Source organism: Sardina pilchardus, chromosome 24, assembly GCF_963854185.1.
Source record: "Sardina pilchardus chromosome 24, fSarPil1.1, whole genome shotgun sequence".
Lineage (NCBI taxonomy): Eukaryota > Metazoa > Chordata > Actinopteri > Clupeiformes > Clupeidae > Sardina > Sardina pilchardus.
In genome coordinates, this window is record NC_085017.1 from 17,854,707 (window position 1) to 17,875,197 (window position 20,491).

Below are 20,491 nucleotides of genomic sequence, written 5' to 3' on the forward strand. Positions count from 1 at the left end.
CACTGTTTGGCTTTCTGTCTTTCTCACTTATTTGTGTTATTAGCACGTTATCCACTCACTTTATAGCTCCCCTCTCTCTCTCCCTCCCTCTCTCTCTCTCTCTCTCTCTCTCTCTCTCTCTGTATGTGTGTGTATGTCTCTCTCTCTCTCTGTCTCACATGTTCTCTCTCTGTCCCCCCCCCCCTCTCTCTCTCTCTCTCTCTGTGTGTCTCTCTGTCTCATCATGTGTTCTCCCCCACTCTCTCTCTCTCCCACTCTCTCTCTCTCCCCCACTCTCTCTCTCTCCCACTCTCTCTCCCCCCCACTCTCTCTCTCCCCCCCACTCTCTCTCTCCCCCTCTCTCTCTCTCTCTCTCCCCCACTCTCTCTCTCTCCCCCACTCCCTCTCTCCCCCCCCTCTCACTCTCTCTCCCGGTGTCTTTGCTGACACGGTGCTCTTGTTCGTCACTGGTAGCTCTGCAGTCGGGTCAGGCGGGTCAGCGCTCACCTTCACGATCCGCTGGCACGGCCCCAGTTCCCGCGGCAACCACGGGCACCACGGGCACCAGGGGCACCACGGGGCCCTCCGTGTGCCGCTGTGGCCTCGGCGCAGATCCTCGCCGGAGCCCGCTGTTTCCAGTCAATTAAAACAACCTGGATCTGCCCTTCTGTCAGACAGCATTAGCGGTTATATAATAAGCTCTAGTGTTTACTACTTATTTATTTCCTCAAATTGCTGGCTTTTTTTTTTTTCTCCTCCCCTGTTTTTTTTTTGTTTGTTTGTTTGGATTGCTGGCTGATGTATTGAAAGCCTCTTGAAGTATTAATGCCTTCAGCGCATTTAAGAGAGAGGTTGTAAAGAGTGGGGATTTGGAGAGATGCTGTTACACATGCCACTCATTTACATAACGCACATAATTGTCTTTCGAACGTTGTTAATCAGTCCTGGCTATAAACATCTGAAGCTGCATACGACTGCTGTTTTTTTGTGTGTGTGTGTGGTGCGTTGTGGTTTACCTGAAGTGACGTGTGGAGGGAACAGCTAATGAAAACTCCCCGCTGAGAGCAGAAGGTGGAACAGAGTGTCTCCGCGCGAGAAAGGCATCCGAGACTACATAAGCCCAGGTGGAGATACGGAACCCTCTACCGAATGAAGCTGTCGAAAAAACAAAGTCGCTAATTGTATTCAGTTTGAACCGACGGTAATATGGGATAGGAAAACAAAGTGACTTGATTTGACAGTGCTCACATTAATATGTTTGGCGTGCTATTTACACAGCTCAGTTCAAATGAGGAACCTTGTAAGGGAGATGGATTGGGCTCAGGCATAAGATCGGTAGCAAAAATGCCTGCGTATATTAGCTGTAATACTCAGTGGAATGTGACACATTAATGTTAAATCCTTCATAATTCCATTTTGGCATGCGCTTTGACATGGCTGAGCAATATCTGCCACGAGATTCACAGCGGTAAATATAGAAATGATGATAACGGTAATGATGAAAAAGAAATGTACCATTAGTTCTAATGACACACACACACTTGAATGTCATCCTGCCCTGATACGCTGTCTATTTTTACTCTCCGCAATGTACATACGTCTCCCCCCCTACACACACACTCTCCACTCTCAACACAAACAGTAGGCTATTTCAAGTACTCTCTTCCTCTCGCTTGCATAATGCGTTCTCCTTTAAAGAGTGGAGAGAAGAGAGGAGAGAGGGAGACTGGGGCCCCGTCTCTCGCCGGGAGGACAACGGCCATCACCGGAGACTTACCGTTCCATTACCTCAAAATCCCCGCGTTTTGTTTGTCTCATTTAGAGGGGCTTTACATTTGATACAGACTCCACACGTAAAGGCGCGGTACGTGCGCTGTATTAAACTTGGCACCCTTGAGCAAGCTATCAGTGGTGTAGATGAGTTATTGGTAAAAGCTAGATCTCTTAAAGTTCCTCAGCTTATCCCCATGGCAGAGCTTCCTCTCATAACCCTCGTTGTGCCAAAATGGCTGCTCTCCTCTTGAAGGTTCTGCATAAAGGCGGCTTTTCAGATGTGACGTGTTTGAAGTAGGTTTGACCAAAAAAAAGAAGTTAGAGGTTAGGTTATTTGTAGAGTTTTTTATATTGAATTTTGAAGACCGTAATACCCGAGGAAGGGGGCTGATGGGTACGGCTCGGCGGTAGAGACGACGGGAGACAGTGGAGGTGGAGGTCGGGGGTGGAGAAATATGCGTCCCATCCGCCGTTAAATGAGCCTGATTATCCAGTCATTACTGCGACTGAGTCAGCAGGGCTGTACGACAGCGGGGGGAGTTGGGTCGGCCCAGGAAGTCGCAAATGCTGATAACCTCCCAAATCCCCCACCCCCCAACCCGGCTCGGCTGGAAGCCACACTAATGTCCCCGGCTCAATGCGTAGCTGACGTCCGCTCCATCCCCCCCCCCCCGCCCACCCCCACCCCTCCATGCCGCGCCTCCCAGCCAGCCCGCAATCTGCCCTGACCGATGATCTGGCAGCGTCCGTGGGCAGGCACTTTAAGATGATCATGCTGGATAGGGGGCAGTGGGGGGTACGGCGAGATGGGTCATGGCTTCGGTCCCGCTCGCTTGACAAATGACCAAATGGATCATAAAGATTATTCCCCCGTCTCAAGATGGATGTAGGCTGTTCACGGCAACATCCAATGGCCTGTTGCGTCGTGTAGTAGTTAATCCAGTCTTTATGGGTTACAATTGAAACATCAGTGATGTTATTCTTAGTGCAGACCACCTTATGTGTGACAACGACAAAAGGTTCTTACCTTGAATACCACTTTGTTTATAAAGTGCTTATTACAGTGTTATTAAATTGTACCTAACTGTCAGACTTAATGAGAGTCCCCATCGTGCCACAAAAACCATCTAATCTTCTAAAGTGTGCTTTTACAGTTTCACATAATATTAGCATTTTGATTTCAAATGTTCCCCCTGCTGTTTCTCCATCTAATGTTGATCAGCTGTCTCTGCCTGAAGAAGGTTGAAAATTAAATGCAGTAAGCACAGCCAGGTTGGAAGCGAAAATACAAAAAAAAGGCAGGTATGCCTATCACAGACAGAAGCACATTCAACCAACCCAGCTTTTTACGGCATTTATTTCTCTTTATGCAATTCTCTCTTTTATCTATTAGGACTCATCAATTAATGTCCTCTTTCTCTCTGACGCTCTCGCTCAACGTTTTTTTTTTCTCCTTTTTCTCTCTTTCCCTCTCACTTTCTCTTTGTCTGCCACAGCCGCTCAACTCTCTTCATTTAAATTCGATTTGGAATTCAATTTAAATTCGTTCAGAAAGCTTTATTGGCTGAGCAGATAAGTATTTATATTGCTGAGGCATTGATACCGGAAGCAAATTGAACAGTTGACAAACTAACACCAGCGTCCCAAGAACAGAGGGTGCTCTGTGGTGTTATTGAACTTTAGATTGGGTTTCTGCCTTGGCGAGGAACTGTGTCATTCACACCCCACCCCACACACACACACACACACACACACACACACACACACACACACACACACACACACACACACACACACACACACACACACACAGGCCCTTCTCTGCCATGCCTCTCCAGTCCTCGCCACCTTCACCGGCGTCTCTTGCGTGCTGCAATCTACTCTGAAGTCTGCGAGTCACTTTGTCATGTCTTCCCTGGTCTCTTGCTGTTTCCCTATTACATCTCAATTCCATTTCTCTGAGACTCTCTGTCTCTCTCTCCTTCTTTCTCCCTCTCTCTCTGTCTCCCTCTCCACCATCTCTCACTCTCTGTCTCCATCTCTCTCACTCTATTTTTTCTCCCTGGCTCGTCTGTTTTTTTTTTTTTCTTTGCCGGCTGCCCCTTCTCCTGAGCTGCTGTTCCCTCTCTAGGTTTCCATTTCATTTCTCACTTGTGCATACTGTCTCTGTCACACCTCCTATCCCTTAGTGTGTGTGTGTGTGTGTGTGTGTGTGTGTGTGTGTGAGAGAGAGAGAGAGAGAGAGAGAGAGAGAGAGAGAGAGAGAGAGAGAGAGCGTGCTGCTGTCAAAACAATTCAATTTATAATATTTTGTCGACATCACTGCTAAATTATGTCGCTGTAGACGAGGGGAGAAACACATAAAACAGAGCGAGTCATTCTAGGACCGGCGTGTGGCTGCCTGTGGGTTTGTTTATGAGGATGGCTTTATGTGTCTGCACTTCTGCGTGTGTGTGTGTGTGAGTGTGTGTATGTGTGTGTGTGTGTGAGTGTGTGTGTGTGTGTGTGTGTCTGTGTGTGTGTATGTGGTTTTTCTCCTCAGCTCCTTCACACAAAGACCCACTGAATTTGTCCCCGACCGCTCAGCCGCTGTGTCTCCGATAGGAGAAGGGGAGGGGGGGAGGGAGGTGGGGGGCGCTGGTTGGGAAGGTGGGGGAGAAAAAAAAAGTCAATTTCTCTTGAAACTGCTCAGCCTTTCTGGACTCATCTCCTATTCCTTCTCTCTCCTCCCGGCCGACATGAAAATGATTCAATCAGGCTGCAGTCAAAGTGATTCCAAGCCCACCGAGCCTTGCGTGCTCGTGACTGATGAGCTCGTCTCAATGGCCAATAATGCGGCCCCATCAGAAACACGCACTCTCACCACCGCCATTCCCTATGAGTAATGGTGAAGTATATGGGGTGTTATAAGCAAGAGATGAGTCCGGATTTAGCCCGCCCCCTCATAGCTCTGCCAAGTTGTAATGAGTCCTCCTATCCAGTAGGTGGTGGGCCTAACGGCCGTAATGCATTGCTGTCAGAAATAAGCCACTGCCATTTTGCAAGAGTAATGGTGAAGTGTATGGGGTGTTACAAGCAGGAGATGAGTAGGATAAAGCTGGCCCTCTCTGCTAGTTTGTAATAAGTCCTCCCCTCCAGCAGGTGGTGAACCTAGCTGCCGTGAACTCTACTGTCTGGGATAAGCTCTTTCATCATTGCCCTTTTGGAAGAGTTATGACGAAGCGTATGATGTTTTATAAATAGAAGATAAGTTGGGATAGAGTATGCTTCTCTACTGCATTGTAATAAGTCATCCACTCCAGCAGGTGGTGAACCTTGCTGTCACGAACGTCTCTGTTTGAGATTAAGCTCTTTTATTATTGTCGTTTTGGGATAGAAATGGTGCAGTGTATGCAATGTATGGTGAAGTGTAGAAGAGTAGCACTCGCTTTGTTGCTGTGTTGTAATGAGTCCTCCCATCCAGCAGGTGGTGGACCAGGCAGCCAGAAGACCATTCTCCATGAGGAGCAGTGGAAGATGCCGGCTCTGCCAGCGCTGCTGCTGTCGATTCACTTCCTCTTCCTACTGCTGACCATGGCCCCGCACTCTTTCAGCCAGGCCCCTGCCATGTCCGCCGTCAAAATGGGTGAGTCTGCTGTTGGGCGGTGCTTTCATTCTCCTCTTTTTTCCCCCTCCTCTTATTCTCTCTTTCTTTTCTTTTCTCTCTTTCTTTCTACTCATATATCTTACACACCCTTACACACTCTCTCTTTCTGTCTCTTCTTTCTTTGTCTAGTCTGTCTTCGTCTTTATCGCTCAGGTTAATTCTCTCTGTGCTACACGATGAATGTCTTTCTTAAAGTCCCTGACATGGAGATACTCTTTCAGTAAATCTATCTTTTGCCCTCTATCTACTGACTGACTTGCCATCATTCTCTCTTTGTGCCTGTCTTCCTGTCCATCTAATCCTCTTATGTTCTCGTGCAATCTTTTGACCAGAATATATCTTTCATATGAAAAGAAAATATTTGGCTTATCAGTTTCCGTTGTTTCATCTCCAGGTTTCATCAAGGCTCCATCTTATACAGGCTGACAGGCTTTTTTCTTTTATAGGAATCCCTGGTATTTTGTAGAGAACATTGTAGTGGTTCAACTGATATTGATAGCTCACAGACAGCAAGTGTGTAGATATTATAAACGACAACGTGCTTTGACCCTGGGACCCTGTTTGTTTTCCCCGAGCTAAGCAAGGAGTAATAAAACCTGCGCTGTGCCAGCCATAAAGTCTTACTGCTCAGAGGGTCACTGGCGAGAACATTTGTTGTGCCTGAGGTGATTCAAGGCAATGGACATGCAGGAGTGCCTCGGAAACAGCCACAATAGTATCAACAACAATCAAGTCTCGCCAAGTCGTTTTTTTTTTTTTGAGTGCTGAAAGCTTAAATGCTTTAGGTTAGACAGCTCGACATTTCTACTTTCGGTTTGTAACCGAAATATATTATATAGATATAACATCAAAATACTAAATACCTGTCTTTATTTTTAATAGGCCTACTGTAGCGCTTCTGGTTCTTCAGAGAATCACTACATTCTAGGTTCTTAATAGAATGGTGACCGTGAGGAAATGCAATTAACTTGACATGAACACATTCCATCAAAATCAATCATGAACATGAACACATTCCATCAAAAAGAGTCCTTGTACAGTCACTGGTCTTCATAGTGCCACCTTTGTTCTCCATTGAAGAAGATATCAATATATTGCAATAATATATTGTCAGTGTTACGTTGTGATGTGTCAATATTATATCATCCATGAACACCTTTGCCAAGGATTCAGTGTCCTTTGTTTAGTAGCGTACCTTGAGCAATTCTTAACCGCACCACAACAGGTTAATTTTTATTGGTGGCTGTTTTTCTGTGATATTTGTTTGTGGCTGCAGAGAGAGAGAGAGAGAGAGAGAGAGAGAGAGAGAGAGGAGAGAGGAAGCAGAGTGAGGGGGAAAAGTCACTGTGCTTGGTTGCCATCTCCATGGATACCCCCCTCAGCATCTCCGCGGTTACCTATTGTGGGTTTCCATGGATATGACTCCATCTGCATAAGCCCACAATGCGCCTGTCACAGGCGGCGGCGTGATTGACGGACTGACTGACGGACGGCCATGCTTAGCTGAAGGCCTAATTGAGGCTGATGAGGGAGATGGGCGGCTAAGCAGTGTGGCACTCCTCTGCCACCACAGCGCCTGTGTGTGTGTGTGTGTGTGTGTGTGTGTGTGTGTGTGTGTGTCGGCGGTCGACTCTTTTAATTGCTCTTGGGGAGGCCAGGTGAGACAGCCCGGCTCAAACTTTGATCAAGCCCAGATGGCGAGCTGAATGTAAGTGGTGTACGGCGTACGAGACGTGCGTGTGAATTAGCCGCCGGGCGCTCCGCTGCACCAGAGGTTTTTCCACGGCCCCGCTATTAATTTGACAGTATCGGGCACACCGGGTAGCTTATCGCGTGGCCCCAGTGAAGATAAGCACACAGAAACACATTGCATTTGTGCACAGTTCAAATGTACACATGAATGCACACACTCAAATACACAGTATACATGTGTATACACACACACACACACTCACACACAAACACACATAAATACAGACACATGCCCCCCCCCCCCCCCCCCACACACACACACATTTCCACACACCACACGCACACCCACTAACTCACAAACTCACAAGTCCATGAATATGTACACAGTATAGAATTATCGGTAACACTTTATATTAAGACACACATATTCACCATTAGTTAGCTGCTTACTAACATGTCTATTAGTAGCATATTAGCCATTTGTTAGTCATTATAAGTCACTAATTAATACCTTATTCTGCAAGACCTTATTCTACCCTTATTAGACCCTTAATTAAGAATTGTCCCTATGTAAGCTCCTAATTACCCCTTATTCATAGTTATTAAATAAGTTGTTCCATATGAATTATGACCTAAATATGCATGCCTCAGTATGGGGCTTGTAAGGTGGTAGTACCACAAGAACAGTTTTTCACCCCTAATAATACTTATCAAAGATGGTCTATTTGAATGGAATTAGACACTAAACCACCAGTTATAATAGTGTACAAATAACTCATAATTAAGTCTTTGTGATGCCAAATATGTTCCCTATTCTAAAGTTGGGTCATTGTTCACATCTAATTCACAATTAATTAATTTATTATTAACCACCATGTGTTCCCTAAACTAAAGTTGCCTCCTATTCACACTTATTAACTGTATTACAGCACGCAGTAGGCTACACAACAAGCAGACAGCCAAGTTGGCACAAATATTAAGAATATCTCTTTCATAATGAATAGGAGATAGCGAGAAAGGCAAACCTGGATACATTTGTATGCTAACTTTCTTGGCTCCTGAGTAATCAAAAGTCTCAACCTCAAAACATTTTTTTTAAAGTATAGGGTCACATGGTAAAAAAGACATACGGTGTGAATCAATCTAGCTCTGCTGTTTGAGGTCACAGACTCAGAATGAGAAAATTTGATTCAACAAAGACCTATAGTTAACAGGCAGCTAACACTAACATAACGGGGCATAGAGACTCGCTTTCAGTTTGATTTACCTATGCCCCATTCAGTTAGTGTTAGTTGTGGGTTTGCTATTTGGTCTACTGTATGTTGTATAAAATTTTCTGTTCTTTCCCCTACGGACAGCACTTTACTCTTCCCTACTGACCTCAAACAGCAGAGCTAAGGATTGGATCACACCGGAGTTCTCCTTTAGTGTGACACAGTATAGTGTCAAATTAATTGTGAATTAATTGTGAACAAAGATCCAACTTTAGAATAGGGAACATATTTGGCATTACAAAGACTTAATTATTAGTTATTTGTACACTATTAGCACTTGTGGTTTAGTGTCTAGTTCAATTTGAATAGACCATCTTTGATAAGTATTATTAGGGGTGAATAACTGTTCTTGTGGTACTACCACCTTACAAGCCCCATACTGAGCCATGCATATTTAAGTCATAATTCATATGCAACAACTTACTTAATAACTATGAATAAGGGGTAATTGGGAGTTTACATAGGGGGTATTCTTAATTAAGAGTCTAGTAAGGGTAGAATAAGGTCTTGGAGAATAAGGTATTAATTAGTGACTTATAATGACTAACAAATGGCTAATATGCTACTAATACATATGTTAGTAAGCAGCTAACTAATGGTGAATATGTGTGTCTTAATATAAAGTGTTACCGAATTATCTACTGTAATACATAGCGCCATAATAGTTTACCTAAGATATTTGAGTTTTAGCCCTCATTTTTTAAACTGCGCTGTCCACAGACTACGTTAAGGCTGACTCTCATTTCATTATCAGAGGCATTTGTCCTTCTTCTACAACCCTGTCTTTTATGTGGGGGGCAAAATAACCTCTGTGCAGTCCTTAACGCTGTGTACTGCTGAGCTGACTTTTCATGTGCAGCATTCTGAAGAGAAACTGTTGATGTACCCCCCTCTCTCTCCTCCCCCGTTTCTTTTTTTTTTTTTTTTTTTGCAGCGGCCATTTTAGATGACCAGTCGGTGTGTGGGCGCGGGGAGCGGCTGGCCCTGGCGCTGGCCCGAGAGAACATCAACAGCATGATGGAGGGGCCGGCTCGTGCGCGCGTGGAGGTGGACATCTTCGAGCTGCAGAGCGATTCGCAGTACGAGACCACGGATACCAGTGAGTGATGCTCTCAAACTCTCTCCCTCTCTCCCTCTCTCTCTCTCTCTCACTGACTCTCTCTATCTCTATCTCTCTACCTCTCTCTCTCTCTACCTCTCTCTCTCTCTCTCTCTCTCTCTCTCTCTCTCACACGGGAGCAAGCCAATAGAGGGGTCCTCACAGGCTAGGCACATGCCCAGCTTTGAGCACTGCAGAGGGACATGAATTTATTGATGACACTGACACCGGTGAAAAATATACAAAATTCTCTCTCTCTCTCTCTCTTTCTCTCTGTTCTTTTCTCTCTCTCTCTCTCTCTTTGGCTCTTTCTTACACACACACACACACACACACACACACACCAAAGATACCGAATCCAAATTTGTTATTTGGGTAAGCACAAATAATGTGTTGGGAAGAGATATTTATTTCTGCCCCGAAGTTGCTTATTATTCAGAAAAAAAGGGCATACTCCATGATAGACATGTCAGAAAAAAACGCCTTATTCCATGATTGACATGTCTGCCTCAGCCATTTTATGTCTTCAAATGTGTTAATACGATGATAGATGGCCACAACGTAAACAATCTCTTTGTTTTTTCAACATTAACTGGTCGTTTCGCTTACTCTGTTATTGGGAAGTGATCGCTATTTTCTATACTGTAGTTGCTCCCTACTCAGTGCGCAGCAGGTAGCGAGATGAGATTTGTTTGCTTTATGTTTTAATTCTCTTCTTTAAAAACAATTAAACTAATGTGTAATGTTGTAATTTCCCATAAATGTCAATTAATATTCATAAGATACAGCATACTCTGTCACCCAGTTTCATGGAATTTTTAATTATGCCCTACCAAATGTCTCATAGTATCAAAAGACAGCAACAAGTCCAGCTGACAGCAACAAGTGATTTGTAATGCTAGCAGTGGACTCTGCGGCACCCCCTCGCGTAAAAGCTAGTATTTCATAATAAATCATATGCCAATATTAAATCAATGTTATGCTTTGAAGGCACAACAATTGCGCTGCCAATGATCAGACAATGGTTAGACAATGTGTTTTTGTATAATCCACACACTTTTCCAGTCTTCTGTTCTATCCATTTTGTTGACTTAAGCGATACAGACATAGATGGTTAAAGTTTAATGATGTCTCTGTTCACCTAGTGTATTCTTCATGCAACATCTCTTTCAGCTGCTACACAACTACAGAGAGAGCAAGAGAGAGAGAGAGAGAGAGAGAGAGAGAGAGAGAGAGCATATATGGCGTGCTAGTAATAATTTCTTTTTGTGCTATTCGAGGATACCCCTTTTTTACAATCGCTAACCAGCATTTACCATAGGCCTATACTTGAAATACTGTCTAAAGTCTAAACACAGCAACACACCTACAGTACGTACATCATACAATTAGCCAAATAGTTAGTTTTCTTTTCAAAAGCATGTTTGTTCATGGAATGCTAAGTCTATCTTTCAAAATGCTAAATAAATAAATAAATAAATCCTTTCTCTGTATACATTAGCTCTACTGAAACACAGCAAACCTGGCTCAAAATCAATTTGTTCAGTCAAAACGCTAACACACTTTAAGTTTATGTTTAAAGTCTTTAGCATTTTGTCCAAAGCAATTTACATGAAAATGTAGTCAATCATAGCACACCAATTTTTAACCACTCCAGCAACAAACCGTTAATTCCTCCTGCCTTGGTGAATAGCAGATTTCTCTGTGGGAGTAGGCTATGTGTGCTTTCAGAAGAAAACAATATCGTAGGGAAGGGTGTATGACTTGAGATATGAGATATATGATATACCACATAATTACAATGATTATATTTGGCTCATAGCAGAAAATGAATGCCAAACCACTAACAGTGATTCTTGTAGCACAATTTCAAAACTATTACTGGAACACCAATCCATTTACTAAGTTTGCCAAACCAGAAGCACATTCAATGCTTTACATTTTGTCACTTTGTAATTCTGTAGCACACTGTTAGTAATCCTGTGAACACAACCCACTACACAGCACAAGTTTAGCAAAACTCACTGCTTTACATCCAGTTAGAAATTTAATAGCACACTTCTAGCAAAACTGTAGACATTGCCAATGTTGTGCTGGGTGTGTTCCCACTTTGACTCATGTTAAAATGCATTCAGATAAGCAATCAAAATCTGAACAGTATATAAAAGCCACAGGTAGCCTACACATTTAGCCTGCATTACAATGTGTGTGACCAGAGAAGAGGAGACAGACAAGGACCAGGAAATGAATACTAGGCTATAGGAGGAGGAGAATAATAAGGTTTCAGAAGGGAATTGCATGGTGCCTAGTATGAACATTACATGTGATGAGGATGAAGTCCTCTGTCCAGACCTTAAGAGAAGGCAAGATACCATATTTTTGCCTGTTTTCTTTCTTAAATACATTTTGTTACTGTGCTATTGTTGTTGGAACCCACATAATTTGTATTGAAATAAGCAACCATACTTGAATTGAATACATTTGAATACCTGTGTAGTGCCTGCTGTGTATATTCTCAAACTGATGCGCACACATGGAGAAAGCAAAATCCATTTTTTTATTTTTTATGTTCATATCAGTATGTGTAGTTTGTGCGTTGTGTGCTTATACACGTGATGATTGTGTGAACTGTTTTTGACGGGTTTGCAAGAATGGTGTGCTTTAAAGGGACACTTCACCGATTAGCATTAAGCTTTGAATCTTTAGAAAACCAGTCATGTTTTTGAATGGTCGTGCATCACTCCCTCAGTTTGCCTTGAGATGGGAGAAATACGGATTTCAAAGTTGGACTTCCTGCTTTCAATGATGTAAAAAATCATCATTTTACATCATTGAAAGCAGGAAGTCCTATTCATGGGTTTCATTGAAATCCGTATTTCTCCCATCTCAAGGCAAACTGACGGAATGATGCACGACCGTTCAAAAACATGACTGGTCTTCTAAAGATACAAAGCTTAATGCTAATCGGTGAAGTGTCCCTTTAAGACACGTGTAATGTTCTGCTGGATTGGTGTAGGCTCTGCAAAGTGATTAAGCCTTAGCTGTTACTTTTCTCTTAAACAGGCAATCCTGAGCAATCTACCAAGCAGCTTTGACACCTCCATTGGATGTAATAGTATTTGAAGTACACTTACGCTGGCGACTGAAGATGTCGGGAGACCATTTAATGTTTTCCTTGACCATTTTGTTTGTTTACTGATATTGATTTGACTGCTTCACCAAGATTAGCATCTTATCTGAAATATGTTCAGTAAAGTGTCTACATTCTTTTAGCTCACCATGAAAATGTCCGTCATTATGTCCGGCATTTACAGTATGGTAAGATGATTCATGTTGGCTTGGCAACACTAGAATATAGCTAAGATGAGGTTTCGGTTAGTAATGCGAAAAAAATCAAATACATGATGCATCTGTGGTTAGAATCAAACAGTACGTATTGGTAATGCCATCTCAGACTGTATTAAAGACCTGGCTGTGCCTGAAACAGCAAATGTGGTTTGAAGAAAGAAAGGCTGTCTGACATAATTGTAACCACAGTATTTTGCTGAACAAACTACTCTATGGAGTGCAGTTGTATAGAGTAGACAATAAGACACTTTACTTTACTTTGTTGTGATCATGATTGTGTATCCCACATGCCATATTGAAGTTAATTTATTTTCCACTACTACTAGTAAAACACTAAGGGCATTATTGTACAGTATTTATGCAAAGCAGCACAGCACTCAAGCTTAAATCATGAAGGCACAACCGACAAAAGCCATATGGAGCAAAACAGTCCTCCAGTGTAAGGATCAAGATCATTTTCATAAACAATGGTATTAAAAACAATGTTTTAATATCTATTACCTCAGTCTACAATATATATATATATATATATATTTTAAAAGTTAAATATCATCAACAATTTCTACAGGTGGCTATCACAGGCATGGAAGATTCAGAGATAAGATGGCGCTAGTGGAGGTTTGTTTGTCTCAGAAATCTCACTTTATTAGGTGCTGTGTATTAGATGGAGGAAAATCAATAAAGCGAGGCACTCTGTTAGCAGGGCAGGAGGTCACTGAATGTATTACTGAGGTCCCACCTGACTGGGATATCCTGGTGAGAGAGCCAGGGGAGTGTTGGGTAAACCCACTAGTGAATGAAACTACTTCATACAGTATAACAGTGAGAGAGCCATAAGGGATGACTAAGATGCACTCCATGTCCTGTTAAGATACAGTGAAACTGTCTGGTCACCCTCCACAATGTAAGGGTGAACACATGGTCAAATATATATCTGTCTTATGTTCTGCATACATATTAAAATGACAGTATTATGATTATGTCTCTTAAGCAAAGTACAGTACTGGCGACATTGATATTATTGCGTTTAATCATCTGGTGTGTAATGGCATGGGGTTTAGCTGCAGTACTGGGGATGGAGGCAATTTAGGGTCTTTATAGCAACTCCTGCAGTAGCTTCCTCTTCTACCGTGACCTCATTAAAACCAATGAAACTCGGATTTTGTTGCAAACAACAACAAACACACATACTTTGTGCAAAGATTCTTTTCCTCGTCTAGTTGCAGGGTGCACTCGTTCGATCTCTCCTGAAAATTGCAGTGTATTCAGCAAAACTGTAATGACCGCACGGGTTGTACTGTAGATTTTAAAACCGTGCCTGTGTTGTGCATTGTCTTGCAAGGAAATTGTTTGATTTTTTTACAGTAATGTGCAAGTTTTTTTTTTTTGCACTTACAAAATTACAGGGTCTCTACTTGACTCCTCACACATGCATATACACACAGACCAAAAGGCACACTTACGCACAAATAAGCACTGCAGTCTCTTACAAGCCAGATAATTCCTTTGCAAGTGGCTACGTTTTTTTCTCGGGCCAGCAATTAAGTTCGGCCCAGACTCATTTAGTGCTACACAGTATCGTGTCCTTATATCACACAGACACACACGCACACACACAGACACACACACACACACACACACACACACACACACACACACGCACACACACACGCACACGCACACGCACACGCACACGCACACACACACACACACACACACACGCTGCAAACCACAGGCCAGTGCATTCTGGGATTCTTTTTTTCCTCCTCCGCAGATGAATGTGAACAGCAATCTCCAGTAAGCAGAGCATAAATTCACATTGTGGTTATTGATGTAATTAATCAAAGGAGCCTTGCATTGACTCATAATTTGATATATCATCAAGGAGCAGGACTCAGACAGAACTGGACCAGCTCCAAGGAGCTGGCCCTGCCTGGACTTCTCTCTCTCTCTTTCTTTCTCTTCTCTCTCTCTCTCTCTATCTCTTTCCTCAGTCTCTCTGTCTATCTCTCTGTCTCTCACTTTGACTTTTTTTTATCTACCTTACTTCTCTCTCTTTCTCTCTCTGTTTCTCTGTCTCTCTATATCTTTCCTCTACAGCACTCCCTTTCTCTCTCTCTCTCTTTCTCTCTCGCTCTGTCTCTCTGTCTCTCTCTTTCTCTCTCTGTCTGTCTCCAACCCGTTGAGCCTCTTTTTTTATGTCCACTCCTTGATGCCCTCTTTTCTTCTCTCTCCCCTCTTTTTCTCAGTGTGCCAGATCCTGCCAAAGGGAGTGGTGTCTGTCATTGGGCCCGCCTCCAGCCCTGCCTCTGGTTCCACTGTCAGTCACATATGTGGGGAGAAGGAGGTAGGAGGACACGTGTGTGTGTGTGTGTGTGTGTGTGTGTGTGTGTGTGTGTGTGTGTGTCTGTGTGTCTGTGTGTGTCTGTGTGTGTGTGAGAGAGAGAGTGTGAGGAGGTCTCTGTGTGTGAAGAGGTCTCTGCATGCTTGTGTGTGTGTGTGTGTGTGTGTGTGTGTGTGTGTGTGTGTGTGTGTGTGTGTGTGTGTGTGTGTGTGTGTGTGTGTGTGTGTGTGTGTGTGTGTGTGTGTGTGTGTGTGTGTGTGTGTGTGTGTGTGTGGAGAGACCTTTACACTGCCATAGGCTTTAATTGAGAGTTGCTGTGTTGTAATTATGTATGTGTGAGTAAAGGTGTGTGGGTGGACATGCATCTTTTATGAATACCTGTAGGTGTTCCATTCATACATTCACGTGTCTGGTTCTATGTGTGGGCACTTTTATATATTATATTTGTGTAGGTGTGTGTTTGTGTCTGTCTTTAAGTATATGTATTTTACACATTCTGAGAGGACTTCTAAGCGTAGGTACATGTTTCCCTTTTCACACACACACACGTGTCTATACCCACGTGATTCAGTAATCAAGGTTTCAGATATCTGCCGTTTACTGTGTCCTGAACAATTTAAGTGGACGTCTCCAAAAATAAACGGTTCGTAAGTTTTAAAATTCCGCACCACTCCGAGTAGCCTTTCTGCACCGTCGCGCCTGATACGTGACTCATGTCTTTAAGCGCGCCTGTCCTCAATTCCTCTGTTCTCGTGGCATCCTGTCCTTGTTTCCTTCATGTTGGGGTTTTTTTTTGGCCAAAGGGAGGGGCAAAGACCTGACGAAAAGGAAGGAAGGTAAACGTGTTGTGTACAAGACATTTTTCTTATGCTCCATCATCCGTTGAGGGTTCATTGGAGCGAGAGATGACATTCATATCATTGTCATGACAGTATATTATTCTAATTATCTTATGCATAGCTTAAATTCCCTGCATAGCCTGAATTTAGCCATGGACCAGGTCATTTAAGATTTGAAAATAGATAATTATGTAATGGCTTCAAAAGTTTCTGATAACTTCAAGCACAGAAATTGTCCTTGTGTATGTCCTTACTAGTTGTTGTTGATGCGTTATTGTGTGTAATTTACAAAGTAAACCTTACCAAAGGTACAGTATACATGTATGGCTGCTATCCATGGGTTTGGTCATCTGTGGTTAGAATCTATGGAATATACTGGATGCTAAAAGGACATGTGTGTGAGCCTGTGTCTGAGCCTGTGCATATGCTTGTCTATATGCTGTGTGAGTGTACTACTGGTGAGAAGACAGGGGTGAATGGCACTCAGGTGTACATTTCTCCTTTATTAAATTCTCATTCCCTCCCTCCCTCTCTCTCTCTCCCTCTGCCCTGTTCCCTCTCTCTCTCTCCCTCTGCTCCCTCTCTGCGCTGTTCATCTTTGTCCTCCCTCTCCGCCACTCTCCCCTCCTCTCTCCCCCCTTCTCTCCCTCCTTCCCTATACTTCATATTGTGTGTGTCATGCCTGTCCTTCTCAATTCCTCTTTGTTCTCCATCATTTCTCCTTTGCTGTCTCCTCCTTCTCCTGCCTCGTGTCCAATCTCTCTCTGTCCATCTCTCTTCCTGTTCCCCCTCCTTCTCCTCTTTACACTGTATCTGTTTTTCCCCTCCTTCTTTTGGTCATTTGTTTTCCACCCTCTCCCATTCTCTTTTAATCCTCTCTGTCTGTCTTTCTCTGTCTCTCTATCTTTTTCTTTCTTTATCATTCTCTTACTCCCCCACCCCCTTTCTTTCTCTCTCCCTCTGTCTGTCTTTCTCTGTCTCTCTATCTTTTTCTTTCTTTATCATTCTCTTACTCCCCCACCCCCTTTCTTTCTCTCTCCCTCTGTCTGTCTTTCTCTGTCTCTATCTTTTTCTTTCTTTATCGTTCTCTTACTCCCCCACCCCCTTTCTCTCTCTCTCTCTCCCTCTCTCCCTCTCTCTCCTTCTCTCTCTCTCTCTCTCTCTCTCTCTCTCTCTCTCTCTCTCTGTGTCCTCCTCTCCAGATCCCTCATGTGAAGATCGGTCCAGAGGAGACGCCGCGGCTGCCCTACCTGCGCTTCGCCTCGGTCAGCCTGTACCCCAGCAACGAGGACCTGAGCCTGGCCATCGGCTCCATCCTGCGCTCCTTCAGCTACCCCACCGCCAGCCTCATCTGCGCCAAGGCCGAGTGTGAGTGTGTGTGCCCGCACGTGCCACGGGGGGTGCCCGTCTGGCGGAACCCAGCCTGCCTAAACACACAAACACACACACACACACACACACACACACACGTGTACACACACAAACAAACACACAACAAACACACACATACACACACACACAGACACATACACACACTCACACACACACACACACACACACACACTCACACACACACACACACACACACACACACACACACACACACACACACGTGTACACACACAAACAAACACACAACAAACACACACATACACACACACACACACACACACACACACACACACACACACACACACACATACTCCGACTGCTTTTGTTGGAGCTAATTGAAGGGGCCGGCCCTCTAGCTTCCACAGGGATCTCATTCATCTGCGATGATGATGTAATGGGAGCGCCAGCGTTAGCCACCACGACGGAGGGTCTGTGGGACACACTGACTGCCAGACAGGGCCGCAGGGTGCTTGTAGCCGGGCCAATCTTTGACACGGCCAGGTGCCTTTCATGCAGCCCCTACATGGAGGGAGATTTAAAAGAACTAATTGACCCTTTGGCAATATCCACCCCGTCTCTTTTTTGTGCGGAACATAATCAGGGGTTGGATTGCGAGAACGGCTCTGTGAGCGTGATTGTCACGTCGTGCGATAGCGATGGCCCTGGCCTGGTGTGCTCCCTTTCTCCATTAGTTGGAGGTTTTTGTGGAACTAATTGTTTGGGCTCTGGCATGACCCTGTGCAGAGGGATCTTTTTAATAGCACTCAAATGGGGGAAGGACTTATTAGCACGATTTGGTGAGGTGATGCTGATGGTGGCGGTGGCGGTGGTGGTGGCGGTGGTGGTGGTGGTGGCGGTGGTGGTGGTGGTGGTGGGTGGGTGGATAGCCATGGAGCACTGGAGATGGCATGGCAGGACAACGGCAAGTGCCCGTGATTATCCACTAGACTGGACGTCAAGGAAGTAATTGGAACGCCGCGGCGTGACCCTCTTCGGAGGACTTTTGACCTCGTTTAAACTGTGGTGTAATTTACAGCTAATCAGGATCCTTCTGCGGGTCTCTCCGGGTGACTTGTCTAGTGCGACTGGGGGACTTTGACTGGACTGTGTTAAAAGCCTTGTTACTCACCAAATGGCTCGCAGAGAGCAAAGAGCAAGACAGGCATATTTTTGTTTGTGCAGAAAATGTAATTGGACAACAAATTGATCACAAAGCCTGACACAGCCTGAGTTTTTTCCGCTTAGAATTTGAATTTAGATATTAGAATTGGGCCTGCTTCTGACCTGCTGCCCTAATAGTAGGTGATAAATAAACATAAGTGAGTGCATGCACACACACACAAACTCAGACATACACACACACACAGACATACACACACATACACACACACACACACACACACACACACACACACACACACACACACTCACACTCACACTCACACTCACACTCACACACACGACACACACAATCATGAACTTGGTGCGCATTACAGTGCATGTTAATGCTGAGTTTGTTAGGGAAATAAGATCTTTGATCTTATGAAGTCAAATGCCTGCCCCTAATTAACACTCCCCGAAGCAAACACACATCATCAAACCACTGGTTCTTCATATGCAGCAATACAGAAGTGCTTGTGTTGTGGTGTTGGCTAGGAGTAAATGAACTGCAGGTAACTAACTCAACTAACCGTGGCCTTCCGAGTGTTTTTCGTGCTGAATTTCACACGTGGGGCCGTGTTATCTATTTGGCAGTGGCGTGACCTTGTGTGAGATTTGCACGACCATCGCTGTGAAGTCACAGTGGTGACATTCGCACCTCCGCAGGGGCCTCATTAGCTGTTCTCGCCGTCGTCTCCGGATTTACGCTCGCGGGGGTCATCGCGTTCGCCGTTGCCGCGGCTCCCGCCACCGCTGTCCGTGGCCTGGCGCTAGAGCAACACGTTTTTTAAACGCTTAGCTTCTGTTTGCAGTCAGGCTGGGCTGGGCCCGTCGCTAGTGGGGGGAAGCCCAGTGCCATGGCAGGATTAGCAACAGCGGCAAGATAACCACGACGCTTTTTTAAATAGGTTAATCAGCGGCGTACGGGCGCTTCCTAGCCAAAAGGCACGCTCCCCTTCTGCAATTAGGTCCCCTTTTTTCCAGTCTCTGCGACCAGGCCTTCTCGCTCAGTGTTGGGGGGTGGTGTGTGTGGTGGGGGGGGGGGGGGGGCGGGGTTATGTCCCCTGAGCGTGAGCTCTACAATGACCTCATGTCAGCCATAATCAGCGGATCAAAGCCGGCATGCCGTGCGGCAGACATATTAAACCTGTGGGACAGCGGTCGGCTCATTAGCGCTCCCCTTTGTGCGCGGCGCGGCGCCTCGCGTGGACGAGGGCCGGGGGAATCTTCTGGAAGGCCCGAGCTTCTCAGGGCTGAAACATGTTCATGTCACAGCTGACATTTACAGACGTTTATAGCAGCCGTTTTCTCTATTCGAAGCAGATGTGAAATGAAAGCGTAACATTATTATCCGTTTTCCGACCCCTTCCCGCTTTTCCCCAGTCTGAAAAAGAACGCGCCGGCTTATAAATGTTAATCTTGCATGCCTACATCTTATTTTACGGTGTAATAACATGACAAATTTTACAATTGAAACGGGACGTTTAAAGATATATGTATCCAGCGTAATAGTTCACGCACGTCAACGCCATCTTAACCGGTAGACATGTAATGTTTGTGAATGGGTTTGTTCATTGGGTAAGGGGATTAAAGGGGTTTAATAGGACATTTACAAGCCTTTGTAGAGGCCTCTAAACAAGACTTTGTGACGAGGAAGAGGAGGAGGAGGAGGAGGAAGAGGAGGAGGAGGAAGAGACACTCACTGAGTTTGCATGGTAAGCAGTAGGAGTATGTGGAAGACCAACAGAGTGCAGTGCGTTGAGGCAGCATTGCATCATTTTAGCCATGCGTGTCCGCCGCCGTGATTCGATCCGTTTCCCCCGCTTACGAGACAGATGGTCCGCTCGGGCGAATCTCTCGCGTCGGCGCCTCATCTCCATAACTCGCCCGCGTCCGTGTCCGCGCCCGCCGCAGCGAGCCCAGCGCTCCGATCGGCTGCCTCCG

General features: G+C 44.7%; 1 protein-coding gene across 1 annotated transcript in view; it reads left to right on the forward strand.

Annotated features, from left to right (window-relative positions):
- The first annotated feature begins 5,268 nt into the window (after positions 1 to 5,268).
- Positions 5,269 to 20,491, forward strand: part of LOC134073170 (glutamate receptor ionotropic, kainate 5) — a 42,563-nt gene continuing 27,340 nt past the window's right edge. The window contains exons 1-4 of the mRNA XM_062530154.1: positions 5,269 to 5,377; positions 9,299 to 9,463; positions 15,061 to 15,158; positions 17,197 to 17,362. Of these exons, the coding sequence (XP_062386138.1) occupies positions 5,269 to 5,377; positions 9,299 to 9,463; positions 15,061 to 15,158; positions 17,197 to 17,362 (538 nt within the window). The remainder of the gene's footprint in view (positions 5,378 to 9,298; positions 9,464 to 15,060; positions 15,159 to 17,196; positions 17,363 to 20,491) is intronic.